The 25,994-nt window shown below is 44.5% G+C and overlaps 2 protein-coding genes and 1 pseudogene across 3 annotated transcripts; 2 read left to right on the top strand and 1 right to left on the bottom strand.

Annotated features, from left to right (window-relative positions):
- The first annotated feature begins 1,164 nt into the window (after positions 1-1,164).
- LOC133914213 (uncharacterized) lies at positions 1,165-2,255 on the top strand. The gene has a single exon (XM_062357347.1). It carries the CDS (start codon positions 1,411-1,413, stop codon positions 1,990-1,992), a length of 582 nt encoding a protein of 193 aa, XP_062213331.1. The 5' UTR covers positions 1,165-1,410; the 3' UTR covers positions 1,993-2,255.
- Positions 2,256-13,225: 10,970 nt separating this feature from the next.
- LOC133914608 (uncharacterized) lies at positions 13,226-13,999 on the top strand (annotated as a pseudogene).
- Positions 14,000-14,840: 841 nt separating this feature from the next.
- LOC133915748 (FCS-Like Zinc finger 8-like) lies at positions 14,841-18,891 on the bottom strand. Of its 2 annotated transcripts, XR_009909386.1 has the most exons (4): positions 18,249-18,891; positions 17,287-18,127; positions 15,400-15,718; positions 14,841-15,277 (listed from the first exon to the last, which is right to left on the bottom strand). XR_009909386.1 is itself a non-coding variant. In XM_062359032.1 (3 exons), exons 2-3 carry the CDS (start codon positions 18,105-18,107, stop codon positions 15,640-15,642), a joined length of 900 nt encoding a protein of 299 aa, XP_062215016.1. In that variant the 5' UTR covers positions 18,108-18,127; positions 18,249-18,891; the 3' UTR covers positions 14,843-15,639. The 2 variants fall into 2 exon arrangements, 1 of the variants encoding a protein (XP_062215016.1); XM_062359032.1 differs by having other exon boundaries at positions 14,843-15,718.
- Positions 18,892-25,994: the final 7,103 nt, after the last annotated feature.

The following is a 25,994-nucleotide window of genomic DNA, read 5'->3' as shown; positions in this document are numbered from 1 at the left end:
TAATTGTAATTGTTGGGTCTAATTGTTTAGAGATAGTTGTAATTGTTTGACGTGGGTTTTTTTTAAGACAGTTGTAACTGTCGGATCTAATATTTTAGGGATAGCTGTTATTGTTTGACTTATGTTTTTTAAGGTAGTTGTAGCGGTTAGATCTAGATTTTTTAAATATAGTTTTAACTATTGGACTTAGGTTTTTTATATAATTTTACTGGTAGTCGATATTTTTTTTTTACAACAAAGATCCAGCTATAGTTGTTGACCACCCGAAGCTACTTGACTCATGCCATGGATGAGAAGCATTGCTCGTACCTGATTACCAATAAGGCGGCTAAGCTCTTGGTACTCCGACTATGGGTCTTGATACTTTCTCATCCGTGCTAATATATTTTGCTCCATAAACAACTTGCAAAGTTCGCATATTACGATAACATCATGACGATTGAGTACCTGGAGAAAGTCATTAGGGAGAGCATGACGAATATCCTAGCTGGCTTTGACACATTCCTCAGCTCAAGTGGTACACAAAATGAGATCAGTCTCCTAGCTTGGCGGCACTCCTCCCATAGGCGCGCAGCTAACATAGGAGGACTATACGGCATCAGCTCCCAACGGTCGGCCTTCACGAACAGCTGTTACCAACTGACCCGCTTAGGTACTCAACGAACTAGTTAAAGCACCGGGCCGCAGGGTGCCGCGGCCTTTTGAGTATAGATGCATCATCCCCAAGTGGTGATGTATTTAGGGACTACTTTATGGACTATATTACGCGTATCATATATTATAGGTATGTTATTCTGCTATGTTGCTATGGACATTCGATTTATTATCCTGATTTTATCCCTCCGTCAGCATCGCGATATAGGACTCTAACCAATCGTTCGATGTACGTTGCGATATCAATATCCCAAAAACAATCAATTCTTAAACTATATCTACATGTCGCTCTCTACCTATCGTAGTCTAGATTTGTAATATTTCGAAACAGACACATATATTTATAATTTTTTTATTTAAAAATATAAAATAAAAAATCGTGGCGCGCATAGAGGGAAGTAAAAAATCTCCCTTCTCTTCGTAGAGTGTTCGTGAGATAGCATATTGGCAGACAGGAGTAATCTATCTACGTGTGTGCACGACATTTTAGTCTCAAGTTTGCGTTGGAAACAAAGTGTGCACTAGTTCATATCACCGTATGATTCATCAAGGATCCAAACCAGAAGTTGGCGCACATCGTCTCTGAAGGCTCAAGTCACCACCATGGACACCTCTCGTCTCTGGTCAATCCTGCCGGCTCGTCCAACCGCTACTAGTACTACATATACACTCGGAGCCTTGGGCGGATACGCCGGAGTAGTGTGCCCGCAGGTAACGTACGGCCCACTGGAGCTCGAGCCTTGAGGTGACCAATACATGGAGCTCCAGGGAGGACCGCCGGAGGCGGAGCCGGAGATCACTCTCCGCGAGTTCACGCTGTCCGACGCGGACGCGGAGGCCTTCATGTCGTGGGCGTCCGACCCGCGCGTGGTACGCTTCCAGCGCCGCGACGCCTACACGAGCCTCGACGAGGCCCGCCGCTACATCGCCGACCACGTCCTGCCGCACCCCTGGTACCGCGCCATCTGCTTGGGCGGCCTCCCCGTGGGCTCCATATCCGTGAAGCCCGCGCCGGTCGAGGACGGCCGCCTGTTCAGGGCCTCCGTCGGGTACCGCATCGCGCACGCCCACTGGGGCCGCGGCGTCGCGACGCACGCGTTGAGGGCGGCCGTGGAGGCCGTGTTCGCGGCGTGGCCGTGGCTGCTGCGGCTGGAGGCCGTGGCCGACGTCGAGAACCAGGCGTCGCAGCGCGTGCTGGAGAAGGCCGGGTTCGTCAGGGAGGGGGTCCTGCGGAGGTACATCGTGCTCAAGGGCCGCCCCAGGGACATGGTCATGTTCAGTCTCGTCGACACGGATCATCTCGTCCAGAAGCCCGTGGAGTCCCATGGGCCTGTCTAGTGTTTCGCGTTCCGATGTCATGGACCGCGAGCCTGAATAGCGCAAACTTCTCTCCTTTTTTTTCCAGGGCATGAGCACGCTCTGTGTTCTCTTTCGCTTGTCACATATGATATGTGAGTGCAAAATAAATTAAGAACCGTATGAATCGAAAAGTCAAAAAGGGTATGGAGTGCAAGATAAGATCATCCGATAGTGCGCATGCATTGTTAGTTAGTTGTAGCATCATGTTCTTATCCATATGATCGTGACTCGTTTGACACTAATCGCTACAGCTTGTAGGCAAAAGTGCAAAACCAAGCAAGCCAGCGATGGAACCTGCGCCCGTCGTGTTGCTCCGGCCGCTGGGCCTGGCGGACGCCGACGACTTCATGGCGTGGAATATATATATATATATATATATATATATATATATATATATATATATATTTCAAGATTACATATCCGTTTGAAAAATAACGACATCGATCCTATCATTGCTTGTTCATCGGATAAGGATAAGATCTCACTCGTTGACTTTGTGGGTCCTGGCTGCCAATGAATTTAATAATCAGATAGAGGAAAGTCTCGCTCGTTCAACGGGCAAGAACTTGATCTCACCCGTTCAACAGGCAAGACCTTTGTGGCCCTGACGTTGTGCGGGCCCACTAAAAGGTCTCGTCTGTTCAACAAGTAGGATCTTTTGAGTATTTAGGTCTGTCGATATCAGCATCTCATTTCATTCTCATTCAGCTGAGAGAAGAGAGGAGAGGGAGGGGAGGGATATTTGTGCGGTGAAGCTTTGCTGGAAAAAGAGGTAATTTTTTTCTATTTTTTTAACAAACTCGCTAGGATAACAACTAGTGTTAGATTTTGGCATAGGTTAGATGTTAGATCTAGATTTTGTTTTACAAACTTGGTAGAATAGCCACTAGACGTAGGCTAAAATGTAGATCTAGTTTTATAATTAGGGTTAGATATAGTTCAACAATTTAATTATGTTTATACTTATATTTTAGCAATTAAATATAGTATTTAGACATATGTTAGATATTAGATGTAGGATTTAGACATAATATAGTCATAATTGATATGATAGATGTATGATTTAGATGTATTTGATGTAGCGAACTGGGAATATGTTGTTGTAGTATATGTTACATATTGGGCTACACTTATAATGAATTTTGCATTGTAGATGTAGTTTAATATGATTTTTTTGTTCCGTCGCAATAATGTCATAGTTTTTATCAATGATTGTCAGGTATGTCAGATATGTGGTAGTTTAGGATCTTTTACAGGGACAGTAAAATCTTATATGGTCTAAAGGGGTAGTATTGTCCGTATTTAAGTCAATGGATAATGGTATATCTAGACCAATACATAAAAATATCGGACATTATATGACTGATTGGTGCGGGATTTCAAAATAGACCATGAGTTTCAAGAGATGACCATTAGTATTATGGGTAATTGTTTCAGAGAAGATATGTACTGAGAGGTGTTTCCGCTCTGGGAAGATAAAGTGTGGAACAGGTACCTACAGGATGTTATACATAGAGGTTGGCCTCTTATGTTGCTTTTGCAATGGAAGAATAAGGAGGTAGTTGGGGAGATGCAGGGTGGAGGGTACGCGGAGGAGGAGAGTGATGAGAAAGAGTATGATAAAGATGTCGATTCGGATGATACACATTCATCAGATTATCCGACTGAACCGATCGGTGAGGCAAACGAGGAGGAACAAATTCCTTCTCTAATTGAACAGATGGAGCGGGATGATCTTCAGGCTGATGAAATTCTTGAGTATGATATCTTGGATGATGAGAACGATGCTCTGGTTCTTGCAGACTGGAACAATCTAAACTTGAACAGCCTTGTGATAAATAAGGGGAATCAAGTGGCCTGGGAGTATACGCAGAATGAGGTAACTCAAGGTGCTAGGTATCCTACTAGTGACGCCATGAAGGATGCTGTGACTCAATGGGCGACCTTGCTTCGATGACAGTTTTATGTTGTCAAGTCAAGCAAGAAGGAATATGATGTGAAGTGAGCGAATGAGGGTTGCCCGTGGTGGGTGCACGGCCTCAAGGGAAGTGGGTTGACTATTGTGAGGTGTCGATTGTGGTCGACCACACTTGCATGATGGACGAACTTGAGCCTAGCCATAGGAATATCACCTCAGCCTTTGTCACCAATATGATGTACGCCAAGATTGTAAACAACCTGAACTACGAACTAGGGTCCATGATCAGGCAAATTGAGGAGGAGTACAAGTGCACTATCAGCTACAACAAGGCATGGAGGGCGAAGAGGAAGGCAATTGAGATGAGGTTCGGGACCTACGAAGCATCATATGACAATCTGGCACATTTGCTGTAGACCATTGCTCGAAGGAACCCGGGAACATATTACGATACTGATAAGTACACATTGCTGTCCAAATCTAGCGAGTACGTCTTAAAGCAATGTTTCTTCGCAATAGGGGCATGTATTGAAGCTTTCAAGCATTGTCAGCCTATCTTGTGCATCGGCGGTACTTTCCTTACCCGGCAAGTTTACGGGACAGATCGTGACTGCTATTGAGGTGGATGGAAACGATCAAGTTCTATCATTGGCCTTTGCATTTGTGCAGAGTGAGAACACCAATAGTTGGTATTGATTCCTGTACCATGTGAGGATGATAATTGTTGGTTCTCGATCGAACGTGTGCATTATACATGATCGGCATGTAGGGATGCTCAAGGCAATTATGGAGTTGCAAAATAGAACGTATAATGGTTTGATTGGACCTGTGTGGCCAAATCTACATAGTAGGTGGTGCATGAGGCATTTGGGTACAAACTTCTTACGCCAATTCAAGAACAAGAACATCACGAACATGTTCAAGAGGCTGTGCTATCAGAACTAGCAGCATAAGTTTGATGCTATTTGAAAGACATTGAATGAGCTAATGAATAAGCAAACACAAGAGCATGCAAGAAGACCCGTGACGGGACCAGAGGATATATTTGTACATCTTGAGTCCCTGCCAAATGACAATGAAGCTGACATCACACGGAGGAGCGGGTCATCTACCAGGTCATTTAGCAAGTGGATTGGGAATGAGTCCAAGGAGAAGTGGGCTCTTCTCTAAGACACAAATGGGGTTAGGTATGACATTATGACTACAATTTAGCAAATGTTTATAACTAGGTGATGAAAGGTGTGAGAGGGTTACCGCTGGTGGGGATTGTAGAGTTCATACTTCAAGGAACATGCAAGTATTTCAGGGACTGTTATGTAGTAGCGCACACTGCGATGAATAATGCTAGTGTGATTTATGGGACGAAGATGACTAAGTACATGGAAGACAAGGCAGAGAAGACAAAGATGAACCAGGTGAAGACCATGGGAACTGCACAGTACAGATACGAAATTCTATGCAAGAACAAACGAAGGAGATGGGCAAGCATGATAGAGTTATCCACGAGTGCACCATCTTCGATGATAGGTGTGTTTGTACTTGCTACAAGTTGATGCTACTGCATAAGCCATGCACCCATGTGATTGCCACGTGTGCTGTGACGGAGATGAGGACTCAAAGGTATGTCTCCGACTACTTCAAGAAGAAAGCTCAGTTCAACGCTTGAAACTATGAGGTCTATGATTTCAGGATTTATGGTTTTTTCACGAAGGAACCTGGGCCCGATGCTATGTTCATACCTGATCCCGACAAGATGAAGCAGAAGAAGGGGCAGCACAGAACCACAAGGCTCCGTAATGATATGGATGAAGCAAAAATTGTATGTCACGAAATGGTGCAATAAGTGCAACAAAATAAGGCACACTTACAAGAAATACACCGTTTGTGTCCCAAATGTGAACCCTGCGGAAGCAGGTCCTTCCGGTGCTGTAGATGGGAGACGTCCTCATAGTCGTCGATCGTCGACTTCGTTTGCTCATTGAGATCGATTAATGTTGTAATTTGTGGTATGATGGATATTCATGTGCACCCCCATTGTACTTTACTTTGTTAGTAACGAGACGGTCACAATGTGCAAGGTTGTAACGTGTTATGTTATGATTTGTTCACATATTTGTGTACGATTTGAACAATCTATTATATCATGTTATATGTTGGACGGTTACTTATTCAATTTCCATAAATAAAGACCAGTTTATACCAGGTCTATACCGGTTGACACTTCTTACTCTTTGTTTGTTTTGCATATAAAAATGTAAATAACTTGTGAACATGCAAGTATGGCGCAGATGGAGCTGTTCAACCCCCAGATCGACATTAGGCATCGTTCATACTCTATCGCGGTGTAGGCGAAGGACCTCCTGGTACTTCAACCTCGTGTGTCAGTTGAGTTCATGGGGATTGATGAGCGCTGGATCCCAAGGTTTGTTAATTTTGAATTTATGGTTTCATATGGACTTAGACACGATATTGGTTGCTAACTGTAGTATGTTTGCAAGTTGCGTGCTGGTGGCCTAATTTCACTATGTCGGCTTGTGGAGGTGGACGCTTTGGCGGGGGCCTCGGAGGCGGCAATGTAGTTCAACTACGACAGGGCCCTCCTCACGGTCCTTATTGACAGGTGGCGTCCTAAGACGCACACGTTCCACCTCCCGTGCGACGAGATGGCACCCACGCTCGAGGATGTCTCGCTCCTGATGAGCCTGCCTTGCGGGTGCCTCTGTTGGGGCTAAGGATGTGGGCGTGGGCTGGCGGGACGAGATGCTGGGCCGCTTCTCCATCGTATAACGGAGAGACGACGTAGTCCCGTTCAGGCTTTTTCCAGCGACCGAGAAGCAAGGCCCAACGAAGGCCTTTCTCGTTCAGTTTGTGGTACGCATGTCTTTTAATGGTTTGGCATCTCCTTTATATTATTAACGGATGCAAATATCTATACTTCTTCCTTGTTTGACAGGCGGGCACCATCCACCCGCTGGTAGGCGACGAGAACGTCTCTCGACACCTCGAGGCGTACCTCCTGTGGTTGTTCGGGTGGGTCATGTTCACCGAGACCCACAACAAAACGGTCTCGAGGAGCATGATTCCCTACGCCAGAGAGGTTACAGACGCTGACCTGGAGGAGGCTATGACGTACCGCGGCCTATGCGATGGGTGCACGAAGACCGATGACAACACGATCCTCACCGGGTGTCCTCTATTGCTTCAGATGTGGTTATACGAGCGCATCCAAATCGGCAGGCCCGCTGTCGACCTTAGCACGTACCAGTATGCTGCAAACAACATCGATGACTCGACCATGGGATCCTTGTGGTGCAAACATAGGGTAAGTGCTATGCTATTTGTGTACATTTATATTGATTACTTCATTTTGTTCTCTAACTTAGTTTGGTTGCACAGTCGAGTTGGACTAGCGTGCAAACACACCGCGTGTACACGGACTTCGTTCGTTAGTTCGATGAGCTGACGGTGGACTGTGTGCGCTGGTGGCCGTACAAAGAGGCTGAGGTACTTCGACATGCTCTGCTTGGACATTCGGTGCACTGCATACGTGACCGGGAGTACTGGCTCATGACTCGCTCCCTCATCTTTGACATCTGCGTCGAGGAGTACTCACCACATAGTGTGATGCGGCAGTTTGGGAAGTTCCAGATGTGCCTGCTACCGGTGACTGGGTCGGTGCCTATCAACATACACATGTGCGTAACATTATAATTATATTTTCATACGAACCACTTGTACACATGGACCTATGTTTCTGCAGGTTGACATAGAGGGGGGCCCATTTCACGTGCGTGTTTGTGCCGCGTGTGTAGAGGTGGGTTGAAGAATGGGACCAAGCTATCGAGCACATCGTGGACGAGAAGCGGTCACACTTGGAGGAGGTGTACACTGAGTACCTCTCGTGGTTCATGCATCAGACGCAGATTCGGGTGACGTACACAATGGTTGAGTTTCCACATCATGTGGTAGACGTGCATGACACATACCCTACGCACAGGGACCAGACTCATTTGCTTGAGGTACGAATAACCCTACATGATTCCTCATTTACTTCAATTATTAGTTAAATAATTGTAAACCAAAATGAAGTTTTTCTTTGCAGAGGGACATACTGCGCCAGATTGATGCCAAGGCATGTGCGTCGAAACTATGGCTCGACAGTGGCGGTGAGGTCCCTAGGAATGAGATGAGCGTGGAGTTTGGCTGGATTATCTGAAATGTGGCCAAGGCCTTCAGATCGATGAGCTAAAGTTCGTCCTCGGATATTGCAATGGGACCATGAGCATCGGCTTCGATCCCGGCACGACCGTCTGGCACCTTCACCGTGTCACTGCACCGATCGGTAGTTCTGACCTTTGCCGTCGAGTTGTCGAGGACGACTTTGACACTGACTTCCTCTTCGACCCTTACGACGATGAGGTAGTCTTTCACTAGGGCTAGTCACCCCACTACAGTGGCACGTTGCCTCGATTTTCATTCTCCGGTGCTGGTGAACCCCCCTATGGTGTCACAATGTCTAGACCACCCTCCACCGGTGCCCGTGACCACTTCCACGCTAACAACGATGCAACGTACCCTTCCTCTGCGGACCCTAGTCCTTCGAGCTCTCACTCTCTCGGCGTAGGTATGACACTCACTTCATGCATTCCATATTGTTACATATGTCAGTTTACCAGTGCTAACATGTTTTCTTTGTTGTTCCATGTGTAGAGATCGATGATCTCAAGGAAGTAGAGGCACATGGTAGCTACATGGAGCTGCTTAGCATGTACGTTAGTTAGTTCTCAGGTACGACTTCATCTTTGGACAGATCGATGAGCTTGATGCATCGTAGCTACTGGGTGCGCCACTCTCGGGGACTCGGCCCTTCCAGGATGAGTATGCCACTCCATCGCCCGCTGGCCGACCTGAGCGGCCTGATGTACTCAACTCACCAAGTGTGAGTGAGGAGGCGTAGGGTCCCCAGGACAGATGCGACTAGGGGCCTCATCACTAAGAGGGGATGTAACCTGTAGGATTCTATGTTATTGTTAGTTTCATGGTGTTATATACTGGTACTCCATGTTACTGTTTTACTTGTACTCTGTGCTAGTATTTATATTATGTGGTTGTCATATCATGTTGGATGTTTATATCAGATCTTTGTTATCAGTCATGCTTTTATTAAATGTGTTCTCGATCCATCCCAAAGCATAGCATCGTGCAATCATATCACCTTTTAAATCGTTCACTTGCAACTTTCAAAATAAAAAGCCCTAGCATAAAAAAACCCTACTACTATAACACTTGCAACTATAATAAAACGTTACATGGCAGGATACAATTTATTCAATTATGAACAACATAGTACAAGACAATATAAAAAAATACTAAGGTAAACATTATTAGCATAAATATTATGGACAAAATGGCCCTTAAAGTTGTTTGTGCCTTATCTCCCGGTTCATCCAATGGTAATCGTATTCTGGGGATTTTGGTCTATGTGGTGCCAGTGTATATAGAAAATAATAAAAGTTAGGATCACGATCATTTGCCCCGTCGTCAGAGAAATCACAACGGCATGGAGTTCTCTGAGGATTAAGCATGAAGTCATCATCATCGGAACTAACCCATTCGGTTGGGGCGAAAGTGGTAGAATCAGGTCCTCTTGCAGTGGTTGTTGAATGACCACCTCTTTCATGGTGGCTCAAACCACGGCCTCTATCGCAATGAAATGAAGGTCTCGAATGACCACCTCTATGTCTCCAGTTATATCTGGGTAGGCATCTATCACCGAAGAGGAGATGCAGCCCTAAAATGTTCTCGATGGGTTGGTTCAACAACTCTTCATCATGAAGGAATACCTAGTATAAAAAAGAGCATACAAAAATTGAAATGTGTCTTAGAAGTGCAACCAAACAAATAACTGAGACATGTAATAACGGTAAACGTACCTTAATGTGCTCCTCCTACTGCTGAGAGTGCATAAATATGGTGTGTGCTCACTTGCTAAAACACTTTGCAATGTCGGCAAGTTCGCACACCCTGATATATCTCTGATGGTACTCTAACAAGTGTGTATTTAGGTCCATGGTCACAGAGCTTACCATTCGCCGCCATTCCTCCATCATGAAACAGAGACAATGGGTCATGGTCTACCATTTCGACAACACTTTGTTCAGGTTCTCCTCTTTGAACACATCGTCACCTTTAGCCTGGGTCTCCCTCATAGTGTGTAGGGCTATCATTGATAATTTAGATGTCCACGAGAAATGTCTACTTGAGGAGGCAACCATGGTGTGGTATTAAATATCATATGCTAGTTGTTTTTCGGAAAACTCCTCTCGAAGCCTATCTCATGGACATCGCTTCTACTCCTTAGGCATTCCTGAAGGAACCCTGATTTTGCCCCAGCTCTAACCCCATCTCAGAAATTAACATTATCATCCAACAAGGTTTTACTCGACCATAACCCACACAACACCAACACCAAGTTTTACACCTTTGAAAAGCTAGATATGATTAAGCATGAAGTAACAGTAAAGATTATCATTCCTAAGCATACTAGTACAAGGTAATCGCCTAGGCATAAGTAAATTAGCTATGGCGATATCCTAGGTTTACCAAGATTAAGTACACATGATAAACACAAATGGCTGGCTAAGCTACATTAGGTTATAACTAGATCAACAGTTTAAAACATGCCAACTAGTAACACTGCATGCATTATATCAAAGTAAAACGGCTACTACGTGTTGTGTTGATAAAATTGAGTTCAATATGGTCAAAGGGAAACAGATTGAGACTTGCCTTCGTTGAAGTCCTCAAGGGAGTCCTGCTCGAACTTCTGAGTTCCTAGCACCTCCTCCTCCTACTTAACGAACTCTCCGACGTCTAGTCGCGACACACAGTCAATGCAACACACAATTAAAACACAAATATAAATATAAATAAAATTGAAATAAATATGAAAATGGTATGAATTGATAGAGCTTGAATTTAGATGAATTTTTATGGGAGAATCGTCAAAATCGGTGTTAAAACGGAGGAGTTATGGACTTTGAAAGTTTGCGGGAATTTAAATCGAGAAAATAAAAAAGGAAAGGAATATTCCTTGTAAATCTGGTTTTTCGGGAAAATAGGAAACGGTACTGTGCATCACTTGTTTAATGGGCTTCGGTATTTGGCCGGTGGGCTGGCTTTGTGGGCTGGTGGATTTGGTTGAGCTGGGTCAGCCTTGCAGGCCATCTGACCGGGGCGGTCCAAGCGGCCTGAGGGGGATTCGGCGCCCAGTCGAGCGAGCACTGGGTGGCGCCGCCGCTCTGTTCGTCAGACCATAGTGGCGGGGTCACCAGAGGATGGTCGGAACGGCCTTTTCAGCTGTCTCTCACGACGGTGAGCACACCGGGAGAGAGAGGGGGGGGGGGAGGGGATTCGGTTTTGGGTAGAGTTTGGGTTGGGGAGGCAATGGAGACGGCCACCGGCTTGCAGCTGTAACAGCGGCTCGTTGAGCTCGGTGTGGAGCTCGGTGAGGGTATGGGAGGGAGAGAGGAGTGAGGGAATGGGTGGAGGTGCTCGGTGCGGTTCTAGGCGGTCAATAATGGCGGTGTTTGGTAGCACGGCCGAGGCGATTGCCGGGGAGGTAATATCGGTGGAGAGAGAGAGAGAGAGTAGTGAGAGTGGGAGAGGATGGGAGAGAGAGAATGGAGCTTGCCTGAAGGAGCTTGGGTGGGCGCGATGAAGCGGGTAGAGCTCGGGCGAGGCTATTTATAGGCAGGGAAGGGGTGGGAGCTTGCCGGTGAGAGGACGACAGCGAGGACGGCTTGGTGCGCTTGGTACAGGCGCGTAATTGTGGTCATAGCCGAGTGACTCAGCTCTGGCAACCCCGTATGCACGTGCGCGGGTGTGTTGGCACGGAGAAAGGGGGCCAGGGGGCGAGTGGACGACGCGACGAGGTTGGAGGCGTCCGGCGGCTGGCTTTCCTAGGCACGGCCGCCGATGGTACAGCGGGACATGACAAGCTAGTGCAGGGAGGAGAAAAGGGACAACACAATGGGAGGGTGTGCGCACCGTGCAGGCAGAGGGGGGGTCACGCGCGTATGTAGCCGTGCGAGCTCTTAGCATGTGCGTACTGCAGGGGCGCGATCAACATGAGGAAGGGGGGCCGCGGGCCGGGCTAGCGCTGCACAAGGAAAGGAAGAAGGGAGAGGGAAGGTGGGCCGGAGAAGGAGGGGCGAGTGAGGGCGGCCCAGGGAGGGAGGGAAGCGGCCGGGCCAGATGGATGGGTGGGTTGGCCAGGTGAGGTAGGGGAAAAAAGGAAAATGGGCCGGATGGATGGAAAAAGAAGGTTGGGCCCAAGGGAAGGGAAAGGGTTTGAGGTTTTGGGATTTTTGGGAAAAAAGATTTGAGATGGTTTTGAATTGATTTGAAAGAATTTGTTTGAATAAATTTTGAAATTCGATTTGGCCAAAATTTGGAATTTTACAGGAGCGCATGAGGAAGACAGCGAAAGAGTGCGCCGCGGTTGAAGCATGCAAAACAGAGAGGGAAAGGAAGCGAGAGAGGACCCATCATGATAAGGCGGATGGCCCCAATGTCTGCAGAAAGGGCAAATATCCTAGGTGCACTTAGTAGAGAGCATTTATTGTGTCCCAACCTATTTTTTATTCCTTAAGATATGTTAGGTTTAGCAGCGGCATGCTATTAGATTAGTCTTTAGGCATACTGTGCATGCCAACGTTTGTTGTCATCTCTTTATGGTTAGGGTCCATTTGCGTAGCGATGAAAAACTCTATATTCCATGTAATGTTTATCAGCGTATGTAAACTCCATGTCGGGTTATATGATATTTGTGCTTCATAGCTATTATTGTTCGACAAGTTAGATTTTGTATTTTCATAAAGTCACTTCATGAAAAACTTCCACACACTTTTACACCAACTAAATAAAGAAATATTGACAAAATAACATCAACTAAAATTAAGAATAAAATGAACCGTTTGTACAACTGTATTCATAACTACCGTTTTTCGTCAAATGAATTTACAATATTTTTTAATTTACCGAATACAAATATATATTAAAAACTAATTATACATATATTTTTAAATTGAATTAAATTGAATATAGACGATACAAATATGTCGTCTGTTGTACGGGTGAGATGAAGGTATCGCCTATTTAACAGGCGAGATATTTCTCTCACCGGTTATTAAATTCACTGGCAGCCAGGGTCCATAAAATCTCGTTGAATCAACGGATGGCTCATTATTTTTTTAACATGTAATCTTAAAATATTTGAATATATATATTCTCATGGCGTGGGCGTCGGACGACCGCGTCATACGGTTCCTGAAGCGGCCCCTCTGCGCCACCCGGGAGCAGGCCGTGGTGCAGATCAGAGACACCGTGCTGGGCCACCCGTGGTTCCGCGCTATCTGGGTCGCCGGCCGCCCCGTGGGCCAGGTCGCCGTGTGGCCGTACGCCGACGAGGGCGGACGCAAGGCCAACCTGGACTACGCCCTGGCTCACGACCACTGGGGCCGAGGCATCGTCGCCGCCGCCACCAGGATGGTACCGCTCCAGCCTCCAGCTAAGTAAACCACTAGTATCACGTAGCTGACGACGTTCTTTGCCACATGGTGTTGTTGGTGCACACGCAGGTGGTGGGGAAGGTGTTCGACGAGCTACCGCAGCTGGAACGGCGAGAGGCGGTGACGGACGTGTAGAACGTGCGGTCGCAGAGGGTGCTGGAGAAGACCGGCTTCCAGAGTGAGGGGGTGCTGCGGAGGTATATCGCCGGCCGCGGCGGCGGCGAGGCCAGGGACGCGGTGATCTACAGCTTCTTGTCGTCGGACCGCGCGTGACTCGCGACACGCGCGCTGCTGTGGTCCTCGATGGCAGAGAACTTCACCAGCACATGGAATGGAAGATGGAAGTAGGAAACAGTGATGCCTGGTTTGAAGTGAAACTTCGTAGCCTGGTAGTTGTAGAACGATGGAGCTTCCCCTGTGATCTTGTGCACTTGTGTGTTCCAAAAAATTCTCAAAAAAATCGTGCATGTAGAATACAATGAGCCGTGCTACGAAACTTATGGTTTTGTTGTAGAAAGAGACAGGTCACCTGCAAAAATAGGATTATGTATAACTGTAGAAAGAGACAGGTCAGGTACGAAACTTATGGTTTTGTTGGAAGATTTTGGTAAAAGTTCTGGAGGAAACAAGCCGCTCGCTACGAACCTTATGCACCTATAGGGCGTTTGGAACGAATAAATTGATTTGACACTTAAAAGATTATTAGCCATTTGATTATGAATCCTTCATCGTTTTAAGGATAGCACTGCAGAAGTGATGTGGGACAGAGAGTGGGCTAATTTGAACCCTCCATCGTTTTATATCGAGGGCCCGGATTAGCTGACCTCCCATCCCAATTGCACGGTGTTGTGGTTGTGGTGACAAAGGAGGGATGTAATGACAGAAATTTTTGTTTTGTGTCTTCTGGAGTAAGCATCCACAAAACTTGTATACGCGTAGTAAAAAAAGCCTGGCAATGTCACGGAATATATAGATTGGGTATTGGACTAGACGACCTTGTTAGCATTTCTCAAATAATGTTCGATATCAAGTACGAATATTCTGACTTCTGAGTGCTACACTTCATATTAAATGACCCAAGATAATGAGGAATTATTTGATCAATTAAAACATTTCCTTTCTAAGGGTAGAGACTGATGTTATAAATTTAAATAAACTGCATTGCAATATTTAAATGGAGAACCCAAATAAACTCAGGCAGCCAAAATGGCCACAGACTTCCATCTCTAAGTCTCTCAGATGGCCAGACCAGTTCCAGGGTCAAAAGCTTCAATGTCCTTGCCAATGATTAACAACTGCTAAAGCACAATTCATATCCTGTACCAATGCAATAATGTAGTAGCACCGCAGCAACCAAAAGCAAAGGAAAAAAGAAATGGAAGAATCAAATCATCCACAGAGCAAAGTATGTTGAACCCATAAACAATGACAGGACAAATCATAATCGCGTTGGTCCAGCACACTCCAGCACTCCAATTACAGAAACACTATGATGATTAAGGGTTGTTGAGCTCTAAATGTTCTTGCGGAGGCTGTTGCAGTTTATTACAAGTGATTGGCTCAGGCAGGCCCCCATGGCTAGCTGCTACAAGCTCCACCCAACCTATGAACCTTTTCTCAAGATGGCTGCCGATGGCCTAGCTCTTCTTTTGTCCCCTGAATCACTGAAAAAGTTGTGCTTTTTTCCTGTCCATCTTCCTTTTAACAGATAGATACAAATCTGATTCTGAAGCATGCACACAGTATGATGACCGACCCAATAGTTTTGTTTTGGCTGAATAAATCACAAAGAGAAGGGGATAAAAATTTTCAATTTACTTTGGAATCCATTCAGAGTTTATAAGACCATATCTTGCCAAACATAACTTGCATCAGGAGCATCAACTTGCAACTAACCAGAAAGTCATACGAACAAGAAGCCCAGGTCGTCAATCTTCAACCTCTTACAAAAGTGGGCAAAGGTCTTTAATCCGCAAAAAAGACTAAATCATTCCCTCCTCCATTGACCAAAAACAGCATCCAATCTTGCAAAGATGACAGAACAAAAGAAGAAAAAAGAAGTCTCGTCTAGGTTATTTAGGATCATGCCTTTCCTCCACTAACATCCTCTTATGAAACGACCCATTCATCCTTCAGCTAGCGCAAATTGTCCACTGCTTCGTCAAAATGCATCTCCTTGTACCGGCACTCACTGCTGCAGAATGCTTTATCACCTCTGGAGAAAAGAGAAAAGGACCAATTATATCATAAAAGAATAGTAATGGTCTAACTACTTAATTATAAAACGTTTACACCTTTTCGAGACAATTGCTGTTCATGTTACATCTTTGCAAAAAGCACAGGCATAAAGTGCTGAGGATAGCATCAGAACATGTGAAACTAAAATGTTTTGCGAGCACATCTTAAAGCTCAAGTTTAGCAGTTCCATGGATCATATGCAGCAAGCAAGAAAAAATCCCTTTCACCGTCTTATCCAAGCAAATTCGGTATATCTTTTGGCATCAAGGCTGTCAAACTTGCAACTACGATGTGGAAACCTTTGTTTTTAGTGATGATAACTGGTCCTGCTCATGGTCAGGAGTAGGAGCACCAAGACCATCACAGCTCGGGACATGGACCTCATTTAGCAACATCAATGGACACCATATAATTTAATCCCTTACTCCCTTGGAAATTGTTAATATAACCTCGATGCATTAGCATAATAAGCTTATTTGCATAGTTTTCTATGTGAAGGAAGGCAAAACATCGCAATCTAGAATTGTGAATGTCAAGCACCTACTACAAGTAAACAGAGGGAACTCTTGATTCCTAATAGCACTGTAATGTAAAATATATATGCTGAAACAAGGGGCAGTCTCCCATAGAAAGCAACAGGGAATCAAAACATCATAATCTGAAATGAGCAAGTAACTAGTTTCCAGTAAACACGGCCTACTATTAAACTAAAAGGGAATCAAACTATCAGCGAAGATTGATTACATAAAAGCCCATATAATCTTGATAAGATCCACTACAGGTGTATTATATAATCCACACCTCAATCAGAAAATTATTGATGATCCTAACATTAGAAGTAGCCATCGAGGTCTCATGCATGCGAACCATCTAAGGATCACCAAGATGTGGATCGGTGATGGCATAAACTTCGCAACGACGGAAGTAATCTCCATGTCAAATAACACTAGATAAGAATTTGAGACCTTGGGCCATCGAGCTACACTGTATGTCATATATTCATTATCATCTAACTAGCTGTTCAGGAATCATGCTTTTTTTTTTTATTTCCTACATAATTAATGGGGAAAATAAGTACAGTGAGAAAATAGGATGATGTCAATTTTAGTATATAATACTAATTTCTCACTTCTCAACGCTTTTATGCTTTAAACATAGCGCATATACTATGTAGAGATGTCCCTGAATCCCTTGTTGTTGTGTGGTACAGGTCATGTTGTCAAAGTTGGTGTCCTAACTTCAGAAGATCATTATGTACTTTTCATTCATGCTTCCTTTAGCACAGGCAGTAGTCGGATTCACCTTCCTAGTGTATGAACAAATCATTTATGTATGCAACCATGTGAGCAAGGAGCAGAGGAACCCAAATCAACCACTGAAATACTACGAATAGTTCTTGTGGTCAGTTAATGGCAGTAGCTCAAAAAAGCATCCATTTTCTGAACTGACAAGATCTCGAATGGATTTTCATTTTTCATACAGGAAGCATTACTGCAAAAACAGAAGTAAGGAAATTAGGAGGGAACTCCATAAGCATCTACTCACCCATAGATGAAGATGTCATTGCCATGCCCAAGTTGCTTGTTGCATGCATGGCAAGAGCTCAAGAAACCACTCGCTACAGCCGCGCCGCCGTCATCGACGGCGCCGGCCCCCTTGTCCATCTTCTCCACAAGCACATCCCCGCAGCTCTCAACTATGCAGTCATCGAATATGTGCCTTGTCCTCGGGTTGGGGCCGCGCGAGATCACGCAGGTGTAGTCCTCCGACATCGCCATTTCCCCCGGGGACACGCCCCCGGCGAACACCCGGGCGGACGGCGAGCTCACCACCTCCGGCAGGAACCTCCAGGCCGGCGACAGCACTGCCAGCTGCGCGTCCCTGTTCTTGACGCCGAACTCGATCGGGGAGGACACCAGCTCAACCGCCCTGCCGGAGGGGACCTGGATTCTGAGCTGCGACCCGAACACCACCTTGCCGCCGCCAATCTTGGCGTCCCCGTGCTCCCGGAGCACGTCGGCGAGGCCGACGCCAGCCGGCTCCGGAGCGGCCGCGTGCATATGCGCTCTCCTCAGGCTCCTCTCCGATAAGAACGGGGGCAGCGGGGAGCAGCAGAACTGCGTGGTCTCCAGAATGGAGGTGGGGCTCATGGCCGACAAGGGGCCCTCCGTACCGTCAACGAACCCGGCTTGTGGCAGCGCCATCGCCATGAACGGCCTCGGGGAAGGGAGCGCGGAACCAGCAGCAGCAACAACGGAAGAAGGGTGCCTCGGGGATTGGGCGCTAGTGGCACTGACCGGTGGCTCGGACATGAGGCCTCCTCCTTGCTTGGCAGCAACAGCTCTTCTCGATCTGTTGCGCAGCATCCCGCGCGCCTCGGGAGTCCCTGTGCGTTCAGGCCATGCCATCACCAATCATGAAAGAAAAAAGATGGCAACCGCTGCAAGAGCTTTTGTTGTGTGTAGCTTTAAAGAATAAACAGAGACGACGCGGAGGCAAAAGCTCACCAGAAAGCGGTCTTCTTGGATGGATCAAACTCCGGCTATAATGGCTGCTTCTACTACATTGCCCCAGTCTCAGATTTTATCGAAAACCAAAATTTTACTACTCATTATTCCCTCTCTTTCTCCCAGCAACGTAAGAAACTCAGACAAGAAGCCCGCCGGCGACGGATTCCGATCAATGAATGGGAAGGTACACAGCAAGAACGAAGAAGAAACAACACAAGGAAACGAAACCACACCAAGAATCTAGACCAACAAAAAGGACTCAAAATTTCACCGGAAACCACCCACAAGAACAGAGGCCCCCCGGATCGAAAAACCCAATAATGCAACTTTGGGAGGGGAACTCCCGGAAAGGCGTCTCCTTTATGCTCGATTTTGCTGCTCTTGGGTGATGGGGTTTGGGTATTTATACAAGTTGGAAGCGTGGGTTTTTCTGCTAATCTTTTTCCCCGAGGGAAACGGGAAGAACAGTTCTTGAGCAGGGCTTCCTCTCCTTCGTCCTGAGGAAGGGGAAACGGAGGACGAGAGGGGGCTCTTATTTAAAACCTGCACACACCCGCGCAGAGAGGGACTCATACATCAATGATCAATCAGACCAACAAATCGTCAGAAATTTGTTAAATTTTCTGCTTGAATACATGCCAATTCGATGTGATGTTTGCTGATAGAAGTGCAATGTCTTAACCACCGCTACTTAATTGCGGTCGTACTTGCGATCATGATTGTGCTATCTTTTGTACGATAAGTTAAGTGTAAATTGGCTGCAAGTTGTGAGGAAAGCGGTGACACGACGATTTTATTCTTTGTGATGTAAAAGAAAATGCACGCATCAACCAAGAAATAGATAAAATCAAGTGTGGGTGTAGCAAAGCTTCTCTTCTTTGTACATGGGTGGAGTGGAGTAGATCATAAAGTACGTTGTCTGTTAGCATGGTGCAAATGCCTGACGGTAGTAGTGTCTGACAATAGAAATCTGATAGTATTGGCTGGTTTTTATCGTCTTGCGCCTTGTAGCGTATTCGTCAGGATTCTTTTAGCAACAAACAGTAGTATATTGTGGTGGGTCTGGTGAGCGTTACACTGGGCGGGTTTGTTATCCTGTTCTCCAAATGGTGCGCAAAATCAGATGGGATTATGCGCAATACTTTCGGATTTGAAGAGCATAATAAGTTAATTGCTAGTCCGAGTAAATTGGGTCTACTCCCACTCTATCCAAGCAAACCACGGTTAAGGCCTTGTTTGGATAGAAGGATTTTCAAAGGAAAATCGCAGGAATGAGGAAACGGAGGAAAGGAAGTTAACTGAGTGTTTAGAACACGGGAAGTATTGATTTACTTTCTCTGTTTTACTGTAGTTAGATGCTCATTTCACGGGAAACAAAAATCTACTCCGATCTCTTGATTTTCTTTCCGTGCGCCAGAGGCAGCGTGTGTGAAGAAAAGAGAAAAGAAAGTAGCATGTCATTTGTGAAAATAAAAAAATTCCTACCATCCAAACAACCTAAACTTTTCATTCCTGTGTTTTAGATTCTGTAGTTTTACACTTTTCACTCTATCTTATTCCTACGTTTTTCAAGCTTCCTCTGTTTTGCATTTCTTAGTTCCGAATGGGACCTAAACTGTTCAGTTTAATAAACTTTTTAGTTAATGCTTCTCATTTTAGGGTTTTTTTATATCAAAAGAGGAACTGAGACTCCGTCAATCCTCCAGGACCTAAACAACTCACTTTTCTCTCATGAACAGTTGTGTTGATGGATTAGTTTGATAAAAAAACTTGAGATAATGGTATATGCCAAAAAAAAGTCTCATAATAGTTACTAATAAAATCAAAGTTGAAGTTGGAGTTACCAAAATTTGTGGAGTCGGTTTTGATTGACTATGAATACTCTATGGATAGTTTTTTAACCACATATTGTAAATGGCGAAGAACCAGTCCGAATTGATATTATAACAAATATGGACCCTGAGTCTTCTTCAACTTAAATTTGAGTGTCTATTTCTTTTTAATAAAAAAGCACATAGTTTCTTCTAGGTTGAATCTCATTTTTATATTAAAATAGAGGCTTGCACAAGGACATTCGACCATGAGTTACTTCCCCAAGTGATGGCTAACTGCGGATGAAAGGGTATGCGACAAAAAAGTCTCATAAGTAGTTACTAATAAAATCGAAGTTGGAGTTACCCAAGTTTATAGAGTCGGTTTGGATTGATGTATGAATACTCTATGGGTAGTTTTTTTGAACCGTATATTCTAAACAGCCAAGAGCCAATTCAAATTGATCTTGTAACAAATATGCTCTCAGGTTCGAGCTATTTTCAAATTGAATTTAGATGTCTATTCTTGTTAATGAAAACCCACCTAGTTCAGGCTAGGTCTCGTTTTTATATTAAAAAAAAGGCTTCCACATGAACATTCGACCATGAGTTGCTTCCCCAAGTGATGGCCAACTGCCGATGAAGAGTTTATGCTACAATTACGGATTAAGAAGTAAGGGGTACTGGGTATATATATTTAGGGTAAAACTAGAGGGGGTTCCAATTGGTGGCACAACGACAACAAATCGAAGACCTTAGTGTAGGCAGAGAGTGCAGCGGCGACCGACGGTGAGTATAGGTGACATAACACTGGAAATACAATATATAGGATGGTACGGTGACAGGGGTGGCAAGGGAGAAGGATGTCGAGCGGTGATAATGAGTGAAACGCTTAAGGGCCATCTTCAATGGATTCTTCCTAGGATTTTTTTTAAGAGATTTTAATTTTCTTTAGTATTCTAACAGTTTTTTTTTGCGATTTCTATTATAAAGGAATTTTCACCTTCATTCTCTTTATTCTAAAATTCTCTTTTCTTTCTCTTCACTCTTTCTCTTCACGAATCTCTCGAAGAGAAGCTATTAAAGATGGAGTGAAAATAAAGGAAATAATAATGAAAAAGAGAATCAAAAATAAAATGAAATAAAGAGAAAATGATTAGGATTGCCTAATAGCTACTCCCTTTGGTCGAAAAAGCTTGACTTGCCGATCGGAGTCGGAAAAGCTTGACGTTTCCGATCGGATGGACAATGCAATTTGTGCTACAGTGATTTGTCAGAACGTCAATTAAATTTGACCGGAGGTAGTAGAACGTTAGCAACACCCTTATAAAACACCCCACCGATTTCTATGAATTACTCATTCCAGTTCAAAATAAATGTTATTTTTGTTACATATAATTAACTATTTTAAATTTTAGCTACAAATTACTTTTTATGTATTGAATTTGTATACTTGAAAATGACATGAATGGATTTGTCTCAAAAAATACTTTTATAATATTATACTTTTGCTATGTTTTATTAATATATTACAACAAAAAATAGTAGTCAAATTTGTATTTTTGCGACCGTGTTGATGTCTAAAACGACACTGATTTCGGATAGGAGAGAGTATGTGGCAATACGACATTACACTTCCAAAGTAGAACGTCATGTCTATAGTCATTACTTTTTTCAGGGATGATCCCTGATAATGAATCTAGGGTGTACTGGACGATGTTCGCATTGATCGGCATTTCTTTGTGGTGGGATCGGATGGACACAAGAACGTAGGGAGTTATCCAGATTCAGACCTCTCGTAAGATAATAACCCTACATCATGTTTATTTTCTTATGAATTGAGTGAACTTATTACAGAATATCCCTCTTTATAAGTCGGATCCTCCCCTTTATATAACAAGGGAAAATAAGTACATACAAATTGACCGTGTCAAGCTCTGTAGCAAACCTACTCATGACGAAACCAACTACTCCTAGGTCATCATTACAGAGGACATGCACTCCCAACCTGCCTTGGGAGCCCTATATGCCCTGTCACATCCACCAAGCGCTGTCACGCTTACCTACTAGGTCGTCCCGTAGCATTAAATCCCGTAGCATTACATGCTACAAGATGAGTCACTCCAACTTTACACCTGCCCATGACCATACTCACCGAAAAGAGGTGCCTAGAGAAGGAAAAAACTTGAGTGAACAATATTTAATAAGATTTCACTGGTTAGGTGAATACCTGCTCCATAACAAGCAGGGACTGGTTGAATGAGCCCTACCCTGGTTGTAGGGTGAAGGCGTGGTCTTGAGGATATCAACTGACGGCTGACATTTGATAGCTTGGGACCCGCCCGGTGGGTAATCCCTTACCTATTACGTAGACAGTAGCCCCCAAGCTCTATCGCGAACGTGGTGGACTGAGTGGTTTGCCGTAGGGGCCATGGTCGCTATGTGTCTTTGGGTTGTGGTCTATTTTGGTCACGCCACTTAGGCCCTAGGTGAGCGCATGTCCACCCTGGGGAGTGGTCGTCGACGCGACCCGCTTTAGGGGTTGATTCAGGAAACCGCATCCCAAGAGGAGGTGAAACGTTCATAGAGAGAGGGAGAGACGTGGGGGAAAACAAAATGGCGTTGGACCTGAGGGAATTTCAATTCCCCAAGCACAACCTCTCGAAATTCGAAAGGACCAGACCCCGAGGCAGTTGAGATACCACAGTGGCCATTTAAATTGGAGTGCAGAGGTTCCTCATTGAGAAACCAAGTTGAAATATGACTTGGTTTATATGTGATGAGTGATTGACAATGTTGTTATTTTGGTTTATTGATTTATGAATTGCATAAGCATGGTTTTATACTGCAATTATAATCATGACTAATCAAAATTGTGGAGAAAATAGAGTTGGTATTTTTTTCTCTGAGTCTAAGAGAATTGCATACGTCGGATGGTCCGTCGTTGGGCAATTTGTACATATCGGATGATTCAGCACTCAGGAAGACTTCACGTCGGAGCATTTCAGCTCAGAAGCAAAAGTTGAAGTACACACCGAATGATTCGGCGATGAAGTGAAGAGAACGCCGGACTATTTCTTGCAGAGAGATTGCAAAATGGGTTCTGGCAAGAATGTACACGCTTGAGTATTTCATCCCAGAGGCAAAGCTTGGAGTGTAGACAGGATGGTTCGGCTATGGAGTGAAGTAAACGCTGGAGCTTTTCTTGCAGAAAGGTTGGAAATTGGCTCTAGTGGACATGTACTCACCGGATGGTTCAAGGTTTAAAGGGATGAACGCCAGATGCTTCATCGGAGCATTTTTTTGCAGAGAGATTGTGAGTTGGCTGGTCCAGACAAAAGGTACACGCTGGATGGTCTGACGCTCAGAAGCTGTGAACACCGAATCATCCGGCGTTCATAATTTTTCTGAGATGTGATTTAACTGAGGATTTTGAGTATGGAATAATCCATAATGGTATTGGAGATGCATGTTTGTTTGTCTAGTGTTATGCAGGTGATGGATGCAACTTGACGGCTGATGACGAGATGATCGGGGCCAAGCGGGGTGCTTGGTGCCGGATGATCGAGGATGCGGGTGGAGTCAAGGATGATCCTAGCCGTGCATATGGAGATCAAGCAAAGAATGAGAAGGTAGATGAAGATGATGTGTTTACAAAGTCAAGCGAAGGGGATGCCGGTGCAAGTGATAAAGCGGCCTGAGGGATCAAGAGCGGGAGAGCCTTACCGTTGGTCAAGATTGCAAGATGGAATACATGCGTCGACATCAGGATACTTGCTTGAGGTGATAGCAAGTGGCAATGAGTCATGCTTTGAGAAGCGCGTGAGATGGTTTTACAGTTTGGCCTCAAAGCCATGGAAGGATGGAGTGCACGTGGCATCATCGCAAAGCTTGCATCGAGGTGAAGCTAAGTCATGAAGAAGTCACAACCGTTTGATGGATGGAGCGAAAAATAGACCAAAATATCCCAGTGGTAGGTAGGAGGCCATAGGAAGAGAGGGGTATATTGGGAACAATGAAGCTTAAGGGCTAAGCAACCTCACTAGGTCTATAAATAGAGGGGTAAGGCTATATGAGAGGTTTGAGTTAGCCACTTGAGTTTGTATGCTAGGGTTTTAGAGGAAATGAAAGATGAGAGCTTAGTCTTTGTAATATGTGAGAGCTTTTTGTGAGAAAAATATCTTGTAATCTGCCGAAAAGAGGGCTGTCTTCCGCAAGAAATGAATAGATTGTTTCCTTTGATACTTGTGTTCATCTCTTTCTAGTTTACTTCTATTGACTCTCTTGCTTTGTTGCGAGTTTTTTTTTTCCGGTGGTGTTTTTATTTCGGTTGTTGAGTTGAAATTCTCCCACCTTTGAAAGTTGTTCTTCTCTTTGCTAGAGGCATAAAATTCACATACAAATGTATACAATTGAGTCTTGAATTCCCTTGCCCCTAGATCATCAACTTGAGAATTTCTTCTTCTAATGATTTTTTCTTTGATTCAAAAGATTCTTTCCTCAAGTTGCTAGTATTTGTGGCGATGACCCGTGAGATGAGCTTTAATAGAACCTAGGGTTCATATACATCCACGAGAGCCATGGGTTTTTCTAGAAATTTCTATAGTAACTTGATTCTCTTCGGTTTTGCTTCAACTATTGATTTTTTAGGTGTGTTGAGTGACAAAAATGAGAAGGCCATTCTTTTCGAAAGAAACTAGTAAGATGCCTTTTCACCCTCCCTCTAGTCGCTATTCTCGGTCCTACACTTAGAACCATGTTAGATTACTAGTTGACCTTAACCGGCTTTGTGATCCGTAGGTGACATAGAGAGACATGGGAAGATTCTGCTCTTTGAAGGTCGTGACTTCTCGTACAGGAAGGTGCGCATGGAGGCTTATTTTTTAAACCAAGGAAGTACAGTATGAGAGATTGTGGACTCCAATTATGAGATCCCTGCTACTCGTACTTCTTAGGCTCAAATTGAACAATATGAAACCAACAACAATGCTAGGAATATATTTTTCACCAGCCTGAGTCAGAATGAATTTGATATGGTTCAGCACATCCATACTGCTCGGGAGATCTGGTCTACTGTAAGTGTATTTTATGAGGGAACTAATCAGATAAAGGCTAGATGGCAAAGCACATACAAACAAGAATATTAAATGTTTGTGCAAGGGCCCAAATAATCTTTGGATGCTATATTTGCTAGATTTGATGGAATTATTAACAACCTTAGATTCATCCGTGTTTTGCCCTACTCTGATCATGAGAGGGTGATCAAGCTTCTCTATACTCTTGACTGTAGCATATTAGAAGTGAAGATCTCGAGCATTGAAGAGTTATCCAGTTATGATACATTGACTTGTGATGAACTCTTCAGCAAGCTCAAATCCATCGAGATAGCCAATATGGCTAGAATAGGTCTAGGAAACCCCCTATCTCAGAACATAGCATTGGTTTCAGGATCTAGTGGTGATAGTCCTGCTAGAGTTGGCTTTTTTTTTGCGCTAACCCTTCACCCAGTGGCTTTGTTTTGTGTTCCTTGGTTTCTATCACAGAGGAGCAGGTGGACACACTTGATGATGAAGATCTTGCTTTGATCATGAAGAAGTCCACCCGCTTCTACAATAACAAAAGAGACCAGAGGAGAGATGGCTCTCGGGCTTGTTATGAGTGTGGTGATACCACTGATTTCAAGGCTGATTGCCTAAAGCTCAAGAAGAAAGAAGATCGTGACCACAACCACGACAAGCATAAGAAGAACAAGAAGCTTTTCTTCAAGAAAAAGCTAGCCATGGAGGTGGCCAAGGTGACATCTTGAGCTTTTGTGGTAGCACTCAGCGATGTCGATACTTCCTCAAGCTTGGAGGAGGAGCTGCCCATAAAGAACAAGAAGAAGGACAAAGACTTCACCGGCCTTTGCTTCATGGTGGACGACAATGACAAC

This window comes from Phragmites australis, chromosome 4 (genome assembly GCF_958298935.1).
Source record: "Phragmites australis chromosome 4, lpPhrAust1.1, whole genome shotgun sequence".
NCBI classification, from domain to species: Eukaryota; Viridiplantae; Streptophyta; class Magnoliopsida; order Poales; family Poaceae; genus Phragmites; species Phragmites australis.
The sequence above is the reverse complement of the archived record's forward strand: the minus strand, read 5'-3'. Positions and strand labels throughout refer to the sequence as shown.